This window comes from Salvelinus alpinus, chromosome 16, assembly GCF_045679555.1.
Source record: "Salvelinus alpinus chromosome 16, SLU_Salpinus.1, whole genome shotgun sequence".
Taxonomy (NCBI): Eukaryota; Metazoa; Chordata; class Actinopteri; order Salmoniformes; family Salmonidae; genus Salvelinus; species Salvelinus alpinus.
In genome coordinates this window covers 16675583-16694563 of record NC_092101.1, presented here as the reverse complement: position 1 = coordinate 16694563, position 18981 = coordinate 16675583, and the positions used below count along the sequence as shown (strand labels likewise).

Sequence of the window (18981 nt, the reverse complement as noted above, 5' to 3'; positions counted from 1 at the left end):
TTCACTGGAAATAGAGGATAACATGCTATCACATTTCATAAAGCTTTTAAAACAATTACCTGCACTCCAGATCGCAAAATCAGCCAATATATAGTATGGGCATATGTGTCTAGAACACATCCATTTATATCATTATAACAAAGTATATATTTCGCTTAGATGTGCTCAATCAATTATTCAACTCAGTTTCTCCTTCAATTACCATCTCGCAATGCGTCTTGTATGTCTGTGGGAAACATGGGAAAGGCCATTGTTGCCATAGCAACGTCATCTGCCCTTGATCTGGGTGAAATAGACTCCTAAATTGATAGTGCAGTTTAGACGATTTTACAGCTAGCTAGTTAATTCACATGCTGATATTGACTTTGGTATTATACGTTTGCTAGCTAGCTACCTAGACAGCCCAGAGAGAAAATTGCACTGTGGGGTTTGTAGTGAATTTTTAGCAGATTTCAACAACGATTTTCACATGTTGCTACCAAGCTTATTATAATGAGAAAACGAAACATTTGTTCACCAAAAATATTGTTTTCACATATTAGTGTTATTTAACACTGTTAATCATAGGAATTTGTGGTTTGGGGTGGATACCCTTTAAGTACCTGTTTTCAATTAAAATGGTCAAAAAAGAACAAAAATAGCATCTTAACAAATAACAGTTTCTCAAGCAAGAATTTTACTAGGACTGTCTGGGAGTCTGAGTGGGGAGGGGAAAACTGAAAACTAGCTGTTATTGGCAGAGAGGTTTGGAACTCTCTTATGGGTCTATTAACTGACTGATGTCACCAAGCAGGCTGAAATTCAGGCAGCCTTTTCAAACAACTCTCACACTAAAAGGGCATTATCATAATTTTCACAATTTCACAGTATTATTCTCTCTATTATTTATATATTTATATATTATCTCATAGTGTGGAAATATATATAAAACACAGGAAATCACGTTTTGGACTGCACTGGGCCTTTAATGTATTTTACATGGACTGTATGTTATTCAGATGTGCACAAGGGGGCAGTCTTGTTAAGATTTTTGGTATGCTCAATGTCTTTTACTGCTCATATATTTTCAATATAGCCTACTCCAAATCAGTAAGCATCTGCCAGAAATAATGTGATTGCCTCACTGTTGAAGGGACAACTTGATCAAAGCACCTCTTCTCAGTTTGCTCATATTGATATTCACAAAATAAATGTGTTCAATAACATCAACATCTCTACTTATTTAATCCCACGATTCATAATGTAAGATTTAAAACAGCTGCAGCACAGAACAGGACTTGAAAGCATTGTTTGACCGATGGGAATTCAGAAGCTTCAACACAGAACAAGGAGGTTATAATAACAATCTTTGGCTTACTGCATGTAGGCACACAGACATTAACCAGCACCGTTAAATCAATCAGAAAGCATCATAAACACATTCAGATTCTGCAGTATCATAATCATGCTTCTAGGGAGCTGGGTGGCCAAATGAACAAACTGTAGAGGTTTCTGGTCAGTGTCGTATCAATTATTCATGGTGTTGGTGATCCAGTCCAGGTAGTCAGGGATGCGCGTGTAAATGTAGAGTTCGTCTATAGAGCAGGACACCACCCCATAGGCCACACCGTTACAGACCAATGAACTACCGGAGTCTCCCTGGAAATAACACATGTAGACCACGATACTGAACAAATGAACAGGCACATTTCACTTGGAAAGATTCATGCCATCCATCAAGGTGAAAGTATTGTTTTCTTTCTTAACTCCCATATTCTTTCCCCTGCAAAATTACATACTTTAAGACGCCACTTACCTGACCAGGTCCATTTAGTCCTGAAGAGCAGAACGCATGGTTGTCTGAGCATACTTGACTCGCAACCAGTGTCACGTTGAGGTCTAGTAGCACAGAGGATCCTTTGTTTACTCCCCTGATATTGAAGCCCCAGCCTGACACCAGACAGTCCTTGGGCACCTCCTCATCTTCTGTCTGCGGGAGGCCAATGGGTCTCACACGGTTGGTGAGAAGCACATTCTTCTCCAGCTGGGAGGCAGAAAGAGCGGGGATGTCAAATGTTACAACTTACACCCTTAGATATTCTATAACCTACCTTAATAGTGGTAAACTAATTATTATTATTTGTTGTGACATGTCTGATACAAAGAAATTGCATACTTTAACATTGTAGCCACATCAACATGCATGCACAATTTCACATAAAAACAGTATGAGTAACTTTAAGTCCTAGCTAGGGGATTTACCTTGAGTAGCATGATATCATTATCATGTTCTTCATTATCATAATGTGGATGTGGAAATGCCTGTTTCACAAACATTTCCTGAGCGCTTTCCTGTTGCACGTTGTGGACTCCCAGCTTGACCTTAATGGATCTGTAACATACACAGACACAATGTAATACAATATACTGTAGTCTTACACATATCTGCAGCAGGCAGTAGTGGGTTAATCACAGAGGCTGATTGAAAACATAATGTTAATCTATGTCATGTCAATCTACAGTTTATTCTTGCACTCCCCTTTGTTTAGCATGTGCCTTGACATTTCAACAGTCTGCAATACGTCGTAATGGTGAGTGATCCAATGTATTGGTAGGTTTTTCATACTGCACCTTTTATCTCAGCGTTTGGCTATTGGAGCTCTTAGCCCTGGGCTAAGCTGTGTTTCATATCTAAATTCTCCAAAGGGTACGTTAGAAATGCATGATGTCACAATGTGTAAATGCAAAATTAGGAAGAGCTGTGAAACATGGGTTAGCGTAGGATAGCCCTAGCCTAAAAACCGTAAAAATATTCAGGTGTGAAAAACCTAGAGACAAATGTCCTTTTAATAGGTGGGATTGCAATAAATACCAGTGTTTGACTAGCAATAATTTTGCACTTGTTTTGGCTGAAATCTAATTCCCTGCATATAAGGTAGGAAAGAGAAACAGTTGCATGATTTATAGGGCAGACAATGGCTTATATCTCCCCATATATTTGCCCCTGGTATTCTCTCACTAGATAAGCGAACATTACTGACCTCCCATTGCAGTGGGCAGCAGTCATCACAAAGTCCTCTCTCACTAGAAAGCCAGCACAGTTTTTGGGCTTCAGGATGTTGGTGGTAGCCCTCTCCAGGAGGACCATGTAGGGTCTGCTGTAAGGCACGGCCTCCTTGCCCCCATAGATGCGCCCTGCATGCACTGTGACAGCACCAAAAATCAGGACCCACAATATTTAACGATAGATGTGCATTTTTCATCTTACCCTCATAAAGGTTATGCAATACTTGATGCAATACACCCCCCTCCATATCTATCTGGACATTGAAGCTACCATTTAAAATGTGGCTCTATACTCCAGCATTTTGGATTTAAGATAGAATGTTTCACATGAGGAGACAGTCCAGAATGTCACATTTATTCGAGGGTATTTTCATACATATCTGTTTTACCATTTAGAAATGAAAGAACTTTATATATCTAGTCCCCCATTATCTTTGTCCCTCTGTAACTTTCTAACTTTTTATCATTCACAATTCATTTGTGATTACTCATAATCATGGTAGCATCCACATAAATGTAGATGTGTTCAGAAACTATTCTTACGTAAAATAAAAGTGACTCCAAAATGACTCAATACATTACTAACTATTCACTTCCTATTGAGCAAAACATAATCCGAAACACAACCAAAACAAGCTGTAAAAGCATCCAAAAAGTTTGTAAAGCCAAAAGCTTGATGTAATCATTGTGTGCAAGGAATATGGGACCTACCAAACTTTTAACTACTTAATACACTATAAGTGAATTTGTCCAAATACTGATGGGGGTACTAGACACAGTTGAAGTCGGAAGTTTACATACACCTTTGCCAAATACATTTAAACTCAGTTTTTCACAATTCTTGACATTTAATCCCAGTAAAAATTCCCTGTCTTAGGTCAGTTAGTATCACCACTTTATTTTAAGATTGTGAAATGTCAGAATAATAGTAGAGAGAATGATTTATTTCAGCTTTTATTTCTTTCATCACATTCCCAGTGGGTCAGAAGTTTACATACACTCAATTAGCATTTGGTAGCAATGCCTTTAAATTGTTTAACTTGGGTCAAACGTTTCGGGTAGCCTTCTGTGGAAGCTTCCCACAATAAGTTGGGTGACTTTTGGCCCATTCCTCCTGACAGAGCTGGTGTAACTGAGTCAGGTTTGTAGGCCTCCTTGCTCGCACACGCTTTACCAGTTCTGCCCACACATTATCTATAGGATTGAGGTCAGGGCTTTGTGATGGCCACTCCAATACCGTGACTTTGTTGTCCTTAAGCCATTTTGCCACAACTTTGGAAGTATGCTTGGGGCCATTGTCCATTTGGAAGACCCATTTGCGACCAAGCTTTAACTTCCTGACTGATGTCTTGAGATGTTACTTCAATATATCCACACAATTTTCCTTCCTCATGATGCCATCTATTTTGTGAAGTGCACCAGTCCCTCCTGCAGCAAAGCACCCCCACAACATGATGTTGTCACCCCCGTGTGTCACGATTGGGATGGTGTTCTTCGGCATTGCAAGCCTCCCCCTTTTTCCTCCAAACATAACAATGGTCATTATGGCCAACAGTTCTATTTTTGTTTCATCAGACCAGAGGACACTTCTCCAAAAAGTATGATCTTTGTCCCCATGTGCAGTTGCAAACCGTAGTCTGGCTTTTTTATGGAGGTTTTGGAGCAGTGGCTTCTTCCTTGCTGAGCGGCCTTTCAGGTTAAGTCGATATAGGACTCATTTTTCTGTGGATATGGATACTTTTGTACCTTATTCTTCCAGCATCTTCAGAAGGTCCTTTGCTGTTGTTCTGGGATTGATTTGCACTTTTCGCACCAAAGTACGTTCATCTCTAGGAGACAGAACGCGTCTCCTTCCTGAGTGGTATGATGGCTGCATGGTCCCATGGTGTTTATACTTGCGTACTATTGTTTGTACAGATGAACGTGGTACCTTCAGGTGTTTGGAAATTGCTCCCAAGGATGAACCAGACTTATGGAGGTCTAGCATTTTTTTCTGAGGTCTTGGCTGATTTCTTTTGATTTTCCCATGATATCAAGCAAAGAGGCACTGCGTTTGAAGGTAGGCCTTCAAATACATCCACAGGTACACCTCCAATTTACTCAAATTATGTCATTTAGCCTATCAGAAGCTTCTAAAGCCATGACATAATTTTCTGGAATTTTCCAAGTTGTTTAAAGGCACAGTCTACTTAGTGTATGTAAACTTATGACCCACTGGAATTGTGATACAGTGAACTATAAGTGAAATAATCTGTCTGTAAACAATTGTTGGAAAAATTACTTGTGTCGTGCACAAAGTAGCTGTCCTAACCGACTTGTCAAAACTATAGTTTGTCAACAAGAAATTTGTGGAGTTGTTGAAAAACGAGTTTTAATGACTCCAACCTAAGTGTATGTAAACTTCGGACTTCAACTGTAGATACATGTATTTATTTTCTAAATGGTAAAACAGATACGTATGAAAATACCCTTATTTAAAGTATTTCTGTACTTTCACCTCATACGAAACATTTTATCTCAAATTCAAAACGCTGGAGTATAGAACCATATTTAAAATGTTGGCTTTCTGTCCAAATACATATGGAGGGGAGCGCGTCAGCTGTCTTTTATCAACACTTTTCAGACACAGTTTTTTACTGTACATTCCTTGAATTCCCTTCAGTACAAGTTTGGATTGGTAGTAGTAGACTGCAAAAGTACATCAAGACCCTGAATCAATACATACATTTAAAGTCTAGGTATTTGCTTTCTTTACCTTTGCTGTAGAAGATGAGCATTAGGACCAGAGTACCCAGGTTCAGTGGAATGCCCATAGTGAATGGAGTTCAGTTGAGCAATTGATGTGGTTGGAGACCTGTGAGAAATGTCATTCAGTCTCTTACTACACTCCAGCTTTAAATAGGCCTTGGGGGAGACAGACCAGGAACTAATCATCTATGCATATATTATGAGTGATTGACACAGAGTGATGAATGACAGAGCTTAAACCCTTTCCTGTTGTGTGCATCTTTCATTTAACGTTGGTTGTGATGTAGCCTACTGCCTCTGAACCACTACAGGCAAGACATAAATATTTGAAATGGTGAAACTATAGCTAGGCTAGTTGTTATGGACTATAGGGGTCTTTCGGGAACATCATGGGACTGAAAGGAAAGAACACAGACACATGGATTATTTTTGAGAACTATTTTCTGCTGTAACGAGAGAAGACCCTTGTGGGTGACATTGAACAAATATCCTATGATGATGATTTATGTTTTGATAGGTTTATATGATATGAAAAGCCACTTCTAGTGTGTGACCCAAGGCTGACTTATAATTGAGTCTACTGGTGCATCATTTAGCATAAATCAGGCCATTTGGCCGACTGTGATCCAAATACATCCGTCATAATTTACCATTCAATGTCTCTGAGGTAGAAGCAGCAGACAGCTTTGAAGATTCCCATTCCCTGTTCAAAGTCATGGCTCTTATAAGAGCCTCTTTGTCTGCCATCGGGCTCCAGAGGTAACGCTATTTCAACGATACCCCAGTCAAAAGAGAGTGTATCGAAATAGGATTGGTTTGATATAAGGGTTACTTGTACCAAGTGCTTTCTGATCTGAGTCATTTGTCTGGTATGAAGAAGGCATTAGAGTCCTTTGGGAAGAAAACAAGAGGATCAAGTGACTCTCTTACAGTATATTATATTAACCTGCAGAGATGACAGTGAGCATCACAGTCAGTCATTCTACTTCCAACCAGAAATCCAAATAAAATTATACCACTATTAGAAATATTAATGGATGGCATAAATCAAATGCACTTAATGATGTATCTTGGGAAAAGTAAAGGAGAAGCTGACTTGAAAGGTATGGGTACCCTCGGTCGTAAAATACCAGTGCTCAACATCGTTATTCGCTTTGAAAATAATATTTGAACGATGTTCCATTTATTCAAGTGGAAAAATTATTTTAGATTGGAATTGAACTTCAGGGTCAATGATTGGATCATGGACTGTCACACAAGTATCAGAGCTGCCTCAAGGATTTAAGTCTAGATCACTTTTAGGAATGTCCATTAATCTTACACATTTTGCATTTTCCCCATTGGCATGGTGCAATTTGTTTCCAATTGCTTCAGTTGATTTTAGTTCATAACATAATAATAGCAGGGTATTACTAGTATTACTATTTGCCAGAAAAGCAATGAAACAGTTGGCTCCTCTTCTCCCCGTGACCCACGTGAACATATCTATTATTGTACTGTCTCTCACACCCACACACAGGGATGCTGAGGCTGCTTCTGGTTGCCATGCAAATCTAAACCAAAGGTCTGCTTTCTGATACCTTCAAACGACATGAACCTCCTTTCTCCCTAAGTGACCCTCCTGTTAAGCTGCTGTAGATACCTTTACGGGATGTGTAAAACCTACCAACCAGAAATGCATAAAAAATTGTGATTTGGTAACAACCTATTTCCCTTGGCTGAAAAGGGTACCCATTTGTTTCTGGTATGCAAATAAACTGACCGCATAGCCCCATGTATGTCTATTACATACCTTCCAGAGTCTAGACTGAATAATACTCCCTTTCATACCTGAGCCACAAGCTTTTTATTTTAATTGTTTGGACTAATGTGCAACAGTGAATTTTGTGAGGAGAAAAGTGGCAGGGAGAAGTGAATGGGCTCTGGGAGCTGTGTGATGGCGTAATGGGAATCACAGGAGGAGGCAGAGAGGAGCTGGACAAAGAGGCAGCCCAGCAGGAGAGCCCAGCCTTTACCGTCAGTCTGTCAGCTTTATTGGAACCGCGGGGGTTGAGCTCCGCCTGGTTTAGCCATTGGCCATTGAGGTAGAAAGCGGGGAAAGTAGTTACAGTCGTAAAAAGTCCATAAATCATGGCGCAAATTACATGTTTATTAAGAAGAAAACAAAACGACAACACTAAAATGAGGACCAAAAAACGGACATTCCTTGACCATCTTATTGAAATCACATATGTGGTAGGCAGGGGATTCATTCCTGGCCCACTGTAGAGTTGTGGATGTGGCATTATCTCTGTAGTATGATCATGTTATAAAGAGGGCTACACCCAGAAACACATGATTGGATCTGTGTGCCGACGACACGACGGTGGTTGGCCTGATCACCGAAGATGATGAGATAGCCTATAGGGAGGAGGTCAGAGACCTGGCAGTGTGGTGCCAGGACAACAACCTCTCCCTCAATATCAGCAAGACAAAGGAGCTGATCGTGGACTACAGGAAACGGAGGGCTGAGCCCACTCCCGTTCACATGGGGCTGTAGTGGAGCGGGTCGAGAGCTTCAATTTCCTCTGTGTCCACATCACTACGTTCTTACATGGTCCACACACAGCAACACAGATGTGAAGAGGGCACGACAACGCCTCTTACCTCTCAGAAGGAATTTGTTGGGGGGCATTGGCCCTCAGATCCTCAAAAAGTTCCACAGCATTGAGAGCATCTTGACTGGCTGCATCCCCGCAACTTCTTGGCATCCGACCACAAGGCGCTACAGACGGTAGTGCGTACGGCCCAGTACACCAGGTCCTCTATATCAGGCGGTGTCAGAGGAAGGCCCTAAACCTTTTCTAAAACTCCAGCCACCCAATTCATAGACTGTTTTCTTTGCTACCGCACGGCAAGCGGTACCGAAGCACCAAGTCTGGAACCAACAGGACACTGAACAGCTTCTACCCCCAAGCCATAAGACTGCTAAATAGTTAGTTAAATAATTAACCAAATAGCTACCCGGACCATTCATTTATTTTCATTTAAGTCATTTAGCAGACGCTCTTATCCAGAGCGATCTGCATTGACCTTTTTTGCACTCATTGCATACGCTGCTGCTACTGTTTATTATCTGTTACTTTATTCGTAGTTATATTTGCATATCTACCTCAATGACCTCGTACCCCTGCACATCAACTCAGTACTGGTACCCCGTGTATATAGCCAAGTTATCGTTACTCATTGTGTATTTATTACTACTTTTATCATTACGTGTTTTACTTTTCTATTATTTCTCTATTTTATTTGTCTCTGCATTGTTGGGAAGGGCCCGTAAGTAAACATTTCACTGTTAGTCTACACCTGTTGTTTACGAAGCATGTGATGAATGTGATTTGATTTGTGTTGATAGGATGGAGAGGTACTAAAGACTGACTTCCTAGTCCTCCATCAGCTCAGTTTTGATTTGTCTGTCCAGATAACTAGCTACAATGCCTCCAGCCTCTGACTGATATCATGCCATGTTTATTATAGAAGTAATCCTTTAGCCACTTGTCCATCGTGGCCTCTGAAGCGGCTCACATGACAGCTGAGTGGTCTATGGAATTCTTGGTTGAGAAAGTAAAAATCAATAGACATAAAATCTTTAGGGGCTCCAGTGGCACAGCGATCTAAGGCATTGCATCTCAGTGCTAGAGGCGTCACTACAGACACCCTGGTTCGATTCCAGGCTGTATCACAACCGGCCGTGATTGGGAGTCCCATAGGGCGGCGCATAATCGGCTCAGCGTCGTCCGGGTTTGGCTGGTGTAAGCCGTCATTGTAAATAAGAATTTGTTCTTAAACTGACTTGCCTAGTTAAATAAAGGCTAAATATTTTTATTCAAAAATATATACAGTGGGGAGAACAAGTATTTGATACACTGCCGATTTTGCAGGTTTTCCTACTTACAAAGCATGTAGAGGTCTGTAATTTTTATCATAGGTACACTTCAACTGTGAGAGACGGAATCTAAAAATCAAAAATCCAGAAAATCACATTGTATGATTTTTAAGTAATTAATTTGCATTTTATTGCATGACATAAGTATTTGATACATCAGAAAAGCAGAACTTAATATTTGGTACAGAAACCTTTGTTTGCAATTACAGAGATCATACGTTTCCTGTAGTTCTTGACTAGGTTCGCACACACTGCAGCAGGGATTTTGGCCCACTCCTCCATACAGACCTTCTCCAGATCCTTCAGGTTTCGGGGCTGTCGCTGGGCAATACAGACTTTCAGCTCCCTCCAAAGATTTTCTATTGGGTTCAGGTCTGGAGACTGGCTAGGCCACTCCAGGACATTGAGATGCTTCTTACGGAGCCACTCCTTAGTTGCCCTGGCTGTGTGTTTCGGGTCGTTGTCATGCTGGAAGACCCAGCCACGACCCATCTTCAATGCTCTTACTGAGGGAAGGAGGTTGTTGGCCAAGATCTCGCGATACATGGCCCCATCCATCCTCCCCTCAATACGGTGCAGTCGTCCTGTCCCCTTTGCAGAAAAGCATCCCCAAAGAATGATGTTTCCACCTCCATGCTTCACGGTTGGGATGGTGTTCTTGGGGTTGTACTCATCCTTCTTCTTCCTCCAAACACGGCGAGTGGAGTTTAGACCAAAAAGCTCTATTTTTGTCTCATCAGACCACATGACCTTCTCCCATTCCTCCTCTGGATCATCCAGATGGTCATTGGCAAACTTCAGACGGGCCTGGACATGCGCTGGCTTGAGCAGGGGAACCTTGCGTGCGCTGCAGGATTTTAATCCATGACGGCGTAGTGTGTTACTAATGGTTTTCTTTGAGACTGTGGTCCCAGCTCTCTTCAGGTCATTGACCAGGTCCTGCCGTGTAGTTCTGGGCTGATCCCTCACCTTCCTCATGATCATTGATGCCCCACGAAGTGAGATCTTGCATGGAGCCCCAGACCGAGGGTGATTGACGATCATCTTGAACTTCTTCCATTTTCTAATAATTGCGCCAACAGTTGTTGCCTTCTCACCAAGCTGCTTGCCTATTGTCCTGGAGCCCATCCCAGCCTTGTGCAGGTCTACAATTTTATCCCTGATGTCCTTACACAGCTCTCTGGTCTTGGCCATTGTGGAGAGGTTGGAGTCTGTTTGATTGAGTGTGTGGACAGGTGTCTTTTATACAGGTAACGAGTTCAAACAGGTGCAGTTAATACAGGTAATGAGTGGAGAACAGGAGGGCTTCTTAAAGAAAAACTAACAGGTCTGTGAGAGCCGGAATTCTTACTGGTTGGTAGGTGATCAAATACTTATGTCATGCAATAAAATGCAAATTAATTACTTAAAAATCATACAATGTGATTTTCTGGATTTTTGTTTTAGATTCCGTCTCTCACAGTTGAAGTGTACCTATGATAAAACTTACAGACCTCTACATGCTTTGTAAGTAGGAAAACCTGCAAAATCGGCAGTGTATCAAATACTTGTTCTCCCCACTGTATCTAGTCTAGATGCTGTTCTTTAGACGAGGGAGGAAAAGACAACTTCAGTAAAACTTTTGATAGGGCACATAAACTGAAATATTGTTTCTAAAGATTGGTGTTTCACAATTCCACAGATGTGTGTTTCAAAATCCCATTCACGTGATCAACAATGAAAACTTTGTAAAACCCAGTCGTATGTATTTGAGCGTGTTTTTTTCGAGGAGCAGGGTGAAATCAGGCCATAGTTATGCACGCATTGCCCTCTCTCTCTTTCTCTGTCTCTGAGAGGAGAGCTGAAGAAGAAAGGCCCATGTTTGCTTGGGTCCCGCCGGGCCCTGGAAGAGGGCCCTGCCAAACAGACGCACACTAGGCCAGGGGACAGAGAGAGGAGCCCAGAGCAGTAGCTCACCCCAACCACGGGACCAGGGGATGTGACTAGGCCAGTGTTCCCAAATGGTCCCTTACCCCTTTCCACTTGCTGAACCAATGAAAATGCTAGTTTAAGTAGGCTTACCCAAGGAGGATCTCATGCCTTTCCCCTGCATAGAGAGAAAAAATGGGGGTGGATGCACTCCCTCTCTACATGATCATAGGTAATTGCTATTTGTTTGACAGCCTGGACTATTTAGAGAGCCAGAGGTTATGCTGTTAAGCTTCTTGGCAGACCTCTGTGCATGACTTCATCTGATGTTTTTCATAAGCTTCTTTATGGCAGCATCAATAACAAAATATTAATGGTAATAGTAAATGATAATAACGTTTGACAGCTGGTCACCTGTGATTCTTTTCACCAAGTATCATGTCGAGACCGAGACCATGGCCAAGTGCACATCCTCTGCCCTCCTCACTTCATTCTATCATTCCTGTATGTTTCCAAAGATGACTCCTGCTGTACGAAAGTGCTTGGAACCGTTTCGAAAGCATGCAATTAACAGTAGCATGCGTTTCCTTATGAATGGTGAGACTAGTAAACCGTACTGTACTAAAAAAAACTTTATCTTATCTGATCAGGTGCTGATATCTGTATCGCTTCACAAGATATACAGGTTTATTAGGCCTTACTCCTCCTCTGACACAGACAAAAAAGTATCTATATCATCTGTCATGTAACCCCTATGCACACGGCTCAGTACACTCAAACACAAATGGAATTTGTGTAAATACTTTCTAATTGTCGTTATGTTTACTATCTGACAGGACCACACAGCAAGCGATATACTGTATGTCCTCAACATCTTCAAGCATTTGGATGAGTAACATACTCAGGAAATGTGTCATTGTGAAAGTCATGCACTTTAAACGTTTATCATGATGAGTTGACGGGCCAAGCTTCAACACGTTGTTTATCTTTACTGTGATTATTTACAAAAACAGGCAAGAACAGAAATTAAGTAAATAGAATTGGCCAAAAGCTTAATTGTGATAAACTAGCCCCTTCAACTGTCTGTGTGCCAGAACCTCTTGGCCAAGTCAGCTAGATGTCTGCCTGTCGCCATGGTAACACCACAAGGGTTGCCAAGGCACTAAGCGGGTATTAACTGACGTCCCACTGTCCAGCACTCAGCGTCTGATGAAAGTAAGACTTCATGCAAAAGTCTCTATCCTATTTACACAGCTGGAAATGTACTGGGGCTACTCAGGTAGCTCATGCTTTCCTACAGTTACTGAAGGCCAGGGAAATAGCAGAGATCCACCTGCGATTTCAATACATGATCTCCAAGTCACGTGTTAAAATGTTTTTTTGTTGAATTAAATGTAGCTTTTATACTTGCAAATGATCTGTACATCAACACAGTGAATGGGATTAAGGTTTCTTAACTGATGGAAGACCGTGGGTCATGTCGACAGCGCATATGAATTTGCTTGTCATATGGTCATAAGATTATGGTCAGGTCACAATGTTCTCATGTGAACTTTTGGTAGGCTGAGTGATTTTTGTTTTGTTTTGAGAACGTACTTAGAGCGCCAAGGCCTTATTTCCGTGGATATTGGGTGGTTAAAGAAAACCAAAACATCTCCATTTGCTAGAGGCGTGTTGTGCTGTGTGTAGTCGCTGAAACTAAACACGAGGGTTCTCATGGATGGTATAAGGCATTATTCACAGAGAACATCAACTCAACACAGTCTCCCAGACATCTAGCTAGCTCTGTGGTGGACTCCCTGCACTCTGACAGACTTCTGATCTAGATCCTGGCATCTCATCTGATAGCCCTGCCTGCAATGCTAACCCAACTTTAAAGAGAAAACTCTTAACTAGATCCGAATCAGTTCTTTTCACCATATAATTCAAAACAATTGGCAGCAGAAGATTGAGAAATGGTGGTTTGTTGAGGAGAGACTGATGGAAAAATGTTGGGACCTCAGTCTATTTATTCTCCTCTATGGGAGTGCACTCAAGGATGTGTTCTCAAGCTCTCCAGCACCACAACACAGTAATTCGTAGAATGATTGAGACTAAAAGCAGTACATAATCGCAGCACACAATTGGCATGAAACGGGGGGGATTGCATCAGTAATCAGAGAGAATTTACATGATGAGCTAATGTTGTTATTAATGTGATTAAGAATAGAAAACCTGCTACTGCTCGTTCTCCTCCGCCTGCAGAGACACAGACACGCACTCTGACCATGAAGCTATGGTCTGTATGTTGTATGCTCTGTTTATTTCCATTTAATACAATGCTTCATGAAGTCTAATCGGATAGGCTTTCCGCAGAGCTACCGGTAGAGCAACTACAAGAAACATCCATTCACATTTACATAGTCATTTAGCAGACGCTCTTATCCAGAGCGACTTACAGTAGTGAGTGCATACATTTTCATACATCAGTGGCACCCCTTCAATTTCAATGTTCAATTGAGTACCACAGTATGAGTCATATTACCCATAGAACCTAGCGGTAAAACCCAGCAATGGTTCCAATTGTTTTTCCACCATATGTTTTTCCATAGGGGATTTTAGAACTACTTTATAAGGTCTGTGTTTCGTGTCTACCCTGGTGTGACATTTTGATAAGTGCGCAAATCTCTCGGACAAGGTAACGTTTATCAATACATTCGCCTGTAATCACCACCCAAAAATGAAACGCTAATTAGCCGCTAATGTGGCTATCATACAGAACTACATATCCTGTCACAAGCTTTGACGTAATCACTCAGGGCACAGGGTGGGAAAAACCTCCACATTTCTCAATGCAAACTCTCATCAACAAGTAGCAAGTGACCTAGCAAGTAGATATTATAGCCTTGTAAGTTTCTGGTGTAAATCATTTATATTGTATTTCTTGTTTGTATTCTTGTTTAGCATTTTTCAAATTACCTAGCTAGCTACCATAGCATTTTCTTTATTACTACAATGTTTTTAATTACCCTAGCCTTTGTAACTAACTAGCTAATCTTAGGGCTCTCTGTCGATCAGAAGCAAAGATCGTTCTGTGCTATGTACTGGATTGTAACCAGCTGTGTGATAAGGTAAGCCCTGTTTGTTAGCTGCTAACGAGCTATTCTGGTTATGCGAAAGATCTGTGGTTAGCAAGATGCTTTCGAAAATTAGCTAGACAACCACCTGTAGTTATATGTGCAAACAAGTAAAAACAGAACCAGCATAGGCTAGCATAATGACTGTTGTGACCTTTTAATTTTGACAAGTGCTTTGTGAGCTAGCCAGCTAGTTTTTATTTAACCTTTATTTAACTAGGCAAGTCAGTTAAGAACAAATTCTTATTTACAATGGCGGCCAAACGGGGTGGGCTAACGTTAGCTCACGGTTTGTTTTAACTAACTTTAGCCCAATTATCTGTATTCCACTTTACAGACAACACCCCATTCAACAACTGAAATAGACACCAAAGTCGACATATTGTACAAACAATTATCTAGGCTAAGTAATACAACATAATTTTTTAATCTACTGCTCTGCTAACTAGCTAGCTAAAGTGTAGTCAGTGGCTAGCTAAAACAGAGAAAGGGGATAGAAGAAGTTCAACACTTTATTAAATGAATTAAATGAATTTCAATACAGCACATGGATTCATCATGGATTGGACACAGGTCTCTGATAAAACTGGTGAACGGTAGCTTCCTGCAGGAATTTGTAGTCTTCCTGAGGTCTTGTCTGTTGCTAATTAGCATTTCACATTTTTTTGAGTAAATTGAGGCAAATATATTGTTAAAACTCACCTTGTCCGAGAGAGAATTACACGGTTATCAAAACATCACGCCAAGGTAAGCCTACACCAAACACATACCTAGTTTGAAGTGTTGGTAAAATTCACAATGTGAAAAATGAATGGTGAAAAAACAATGGGAACCATTTCTGTGTTTGACCGCTAGGTTTTATGGGTATTATGACATGTCTGATTGGTCAAAATGACTGAACGACCAGCATCACCTACTCTATTCCACATGAATCAGGGAACCCTAAAAAAATGGCAAAATATTTTTTAAGGGGTTAGGAGTCAGACCAAGAATGATCATTTGAAAAAAACTAACTTTATTTGGATAGTTTGTAGTCTATCTGTAGATGCTCTATCGGAGCATCTACAGGGGCCAAACTTTGCACTTGGTTTTAAAGCAATCGGAGAGAAAATTTAACAGATGCATCATGCAACCACAAGATAATGGTTGTGATAGAGGTGCTAGGGCCCCCTCCGCACTCCTCCGCTCGTTCTAATGACAGAAATACATGCGCATCATGAAATTGAATCTTCTTTAAAGTCAGCTCTGTCTGAGGAATACAGAGCCCCAGGGGAACTACCATGGGATATAGACCCACAGTAAATACTCTAAAGAGCCCACTGTCTCCCTGTTTGTCTGTAGACATAGTGTTCCTGACTACAGACAAGGGCCCTGAAATGCTATCTACAGACTCAGTAACATTTCAACTAATTATCTACTAATCATAGCCCTAACCTTAATCCTTACCCTAACCCTTATTCTAAACCTTACCCTAACCGCAACCTTAGCAAGCAGTTGCTATCAACAGTTTGTTGATAGTATGACCATCTGTAGAGCATCTACAAATGGAAAATCTGGACAATCCGAATGAAGTGTGACCAAAAAACCCAACCGCAGTGTGAAGAATGCCCACTGTCTGTCAGACAGACAGACAGACAGACAGACAGACAGACAGACAGACTCAGTCTGAAGTGTCATGCCATGCTTAGAAGAGAAATAATAGAGGTATCATAGCCTTGTCTGGGGCCTGAAGGATATAAATTGTGTCAGCCCGTGTGGATGTTTTGGTGTTCTGCGTGAATCATTGTGATCTGCAAAACATATGGTGTACATATTCCAAGGTATCAGATATACAGCAGAATAATAGGAGATGGGGAACATTTCTGCAAATGAGGCTCCTCTAACTCTCAGTCAGTGAGACCATGCAGAGAATAGCTGCAGAATGTAAAACTGAAAGCATCGTACACTTGAGACTTCATCTCCTGTGTGGCTACTCAGAAAAGAGGAAATGGAAGGAAAAATATACTTGCCACTGATTAAACAGGAAACTAATAGTGGTGAAGCCCTGTCAGAAGTCAGAGATACAAGGAGTTAAACCATATCAGGGATCTTGGCTGCCAAACTTTGCACTTGGTTTTAAAGCAATCGGAGCGAAAATTTAACAGATGCATCATGCAACCACAAGATAATGGTTGTGATAGAGGTGCTAGGGCCCCCTCCGCACTCCTCCGCTCGTTCTAATGACAGAAATACATGCGCATCATGAAATTGAATCTTCTTTAAAGTCAGCTCTGTCTGAGGAATACAGAGCCCCAGGGGAACTACCATGGGATATAGACCCACAGTAAATACTCTAAAGAGCCCACTGTCTCCCTGTTTGTCTGTAGACATAGTGTTCCTGACTACAGACAAGGGCCCTGAAATGCTAATGTGGCGGCCAAACAGTGTGAAAAGGAAAACAGACCTATTGTAAAGATTTTCACTGAAAGACAATGAAGTTTGGCATTTTTATTTCATTTATTTTTATTTCACCTTTTATTTAACCAGGTAGGCCAGTTGAGAACAAGGTCTCATTTACAACTGAGACCTGGCCAAGATAAAGCAAAGCAGTGCGACGAAAACAACAACAGAGTTACACATGGGATAAACAAACGTACAGTCAATAACACAATAGAACATCTGTATACAGTGTGTGCAAATGTATACAGTGTGTGCAAATGAAGTAAGGAGGTAAGGCAATAAATAGACCATAGCGGCGATGTAACTACAATTTAGCAATTAACACTGAAGTGATAGATGTGCAGATGAGGATGTGCAAGTAGAAATACTGGTGTGCAAAAGAGCAGAAAAAACAAATACGGGGATGAGGTATGTACTCGCTCACTCTCTCACTCTGTGGGTAAGACATCATTTAAACATCACAGATATAAATTCCCACTGGGCCCATGATAAAATGCGATATGAATTGTGTTGCATACTGGACCCTATTCCAACTAAACTACTTAAAGAGCTGCTTCATGTGCTTGGCCCTCCTATGTTGAACATAATAAACGGCTCTCTATCCACCGGATGTGTACCAAACTCACTAAAAGTGGCAGTAATAAAGCCTCTCTTGAAAAAGCCAAACCTTGACCCAGAAAATATAAAAAACTATCGGCCTATATCGAATCTTCCATTCCTCTCAAAGAATTTTGAAAAAGCTGTTGCACAGCAACTCACTGCCTTCCTGAAGACAAACAATGTATACGAAATGCTTCAGTCTGGTTTTAGACCCCATCATAGCACTGAGACTGCACTTGTGAAGGTGGTAAATTACCTTTTAATGGCGTCAGACCGAGGCTCTGCATCTGTCCTCGTGCTACTAGACTTTAGTGCTGCCTTTGATACCATCGATCACCACATTCTTTTGGAGAGATTGGAAACCCAAATTGGTCTACACGGACAAGTTCTGGCTTGGTTTAGATCTTATCTGTCGGAAAGATATCAGTTTGTCTCTGTGAATGGTTTGTCCTCTGACAAATCAACTGTACATTTCGGTGTTCCTCAAGGTTCCGTTTTGGGACCACTATTGTTTTCACTATATATTTTACCTCTTGGGGATGTCATTTGAAAACATAATGTTAACTTTCACTGCTATGCGGATGACACACAGCTGTACATTTCAATGAAACATGGTGAAGCCCCAAAATTGCCCTCGCTAGAAGCCTGTGTTTCAGACATAAGGAAGTGGATGGCTGAAAACGTTCTACTTTTAAACTCGGACAAAACAGAGATGCTTGTTCTAGGTCCCAAGAAACAAAGAGATCTTCTGTTGAATCTGACAATTAATCTTGTTGGTTGTAAAGTCGTCTCAAATAAAACTGTAAAGGACCTCGTCGTTACTCTGGACCCTGATCTCTCTTTTGACGAACATATCAAGACTGTTTCAAGGACAGCTTTTTTCCATCTACGTAACATTGCAAAAATCAGACATTTTCTGTCCAAAGATTATGCAGAGAAATTGGTCCATGCTTTTGTTACTTCTAGGTTGGACTACTGCAATGCTCTACTTTCCGGCTACCTGGATAAAGCACTAAATAAACTTCAGTTAGTGCTAAATACGGCTGCTAGAATCCTGACTAGAACCCAAAATTGTTATCATATTACTCCAGTGCTAGCCTCCCTACACAGGCTTCCTGTTAAGGCAAGGGCTGATTTCAAGGTTTTACTGTTATTAACCTACAAAGCGTTACATGGGCTTGCTCCTACCTATCTTTCCGA

General features: G+C 41.1%; 1 protein-coding gene across 2 annotated transcripts; it reads right to left on the bottom strand.

Annotated features, from left to right (window-relative positions):
- Positions 1-944: 944 nt before the first annotated feature.
- LOC139540965 (mast cell protease 8) lies at positions 945-15582 on the bottom strand. 2 transcript variants are annotated; one of them, XM_071345054.1, is made up of 6 exons: positions 15445-15582; positions 5801-5899; positions 3021-3183; positions 2242-2371; positions 1796-2023; positions 945-1638 (listed from the first exon to the last, which is right to left on the bottom strand). In XM_071345054.1, exons 2-6 carry the CDS (start codon positions 5856-5858, stop codon positions 1507-1509), a joined length of 711 nt encoding a protein of 236 aa, XP_071201155.1. In that variant the 5' UTR covers positions 5859-5899; positions 15445-15582; the 3' UTR covers positions 945-1506. The 2 variants fall into 2 exon arrangements, with proteins under 2 accessions (XP_071201155.1, XP_071201157.1); XM_071345056.1 differs by having other exon boundaries at positions 15513-15576.
- Between the last annotated feature and the right edge of the window lie 3399 nt (positions 15583-18981).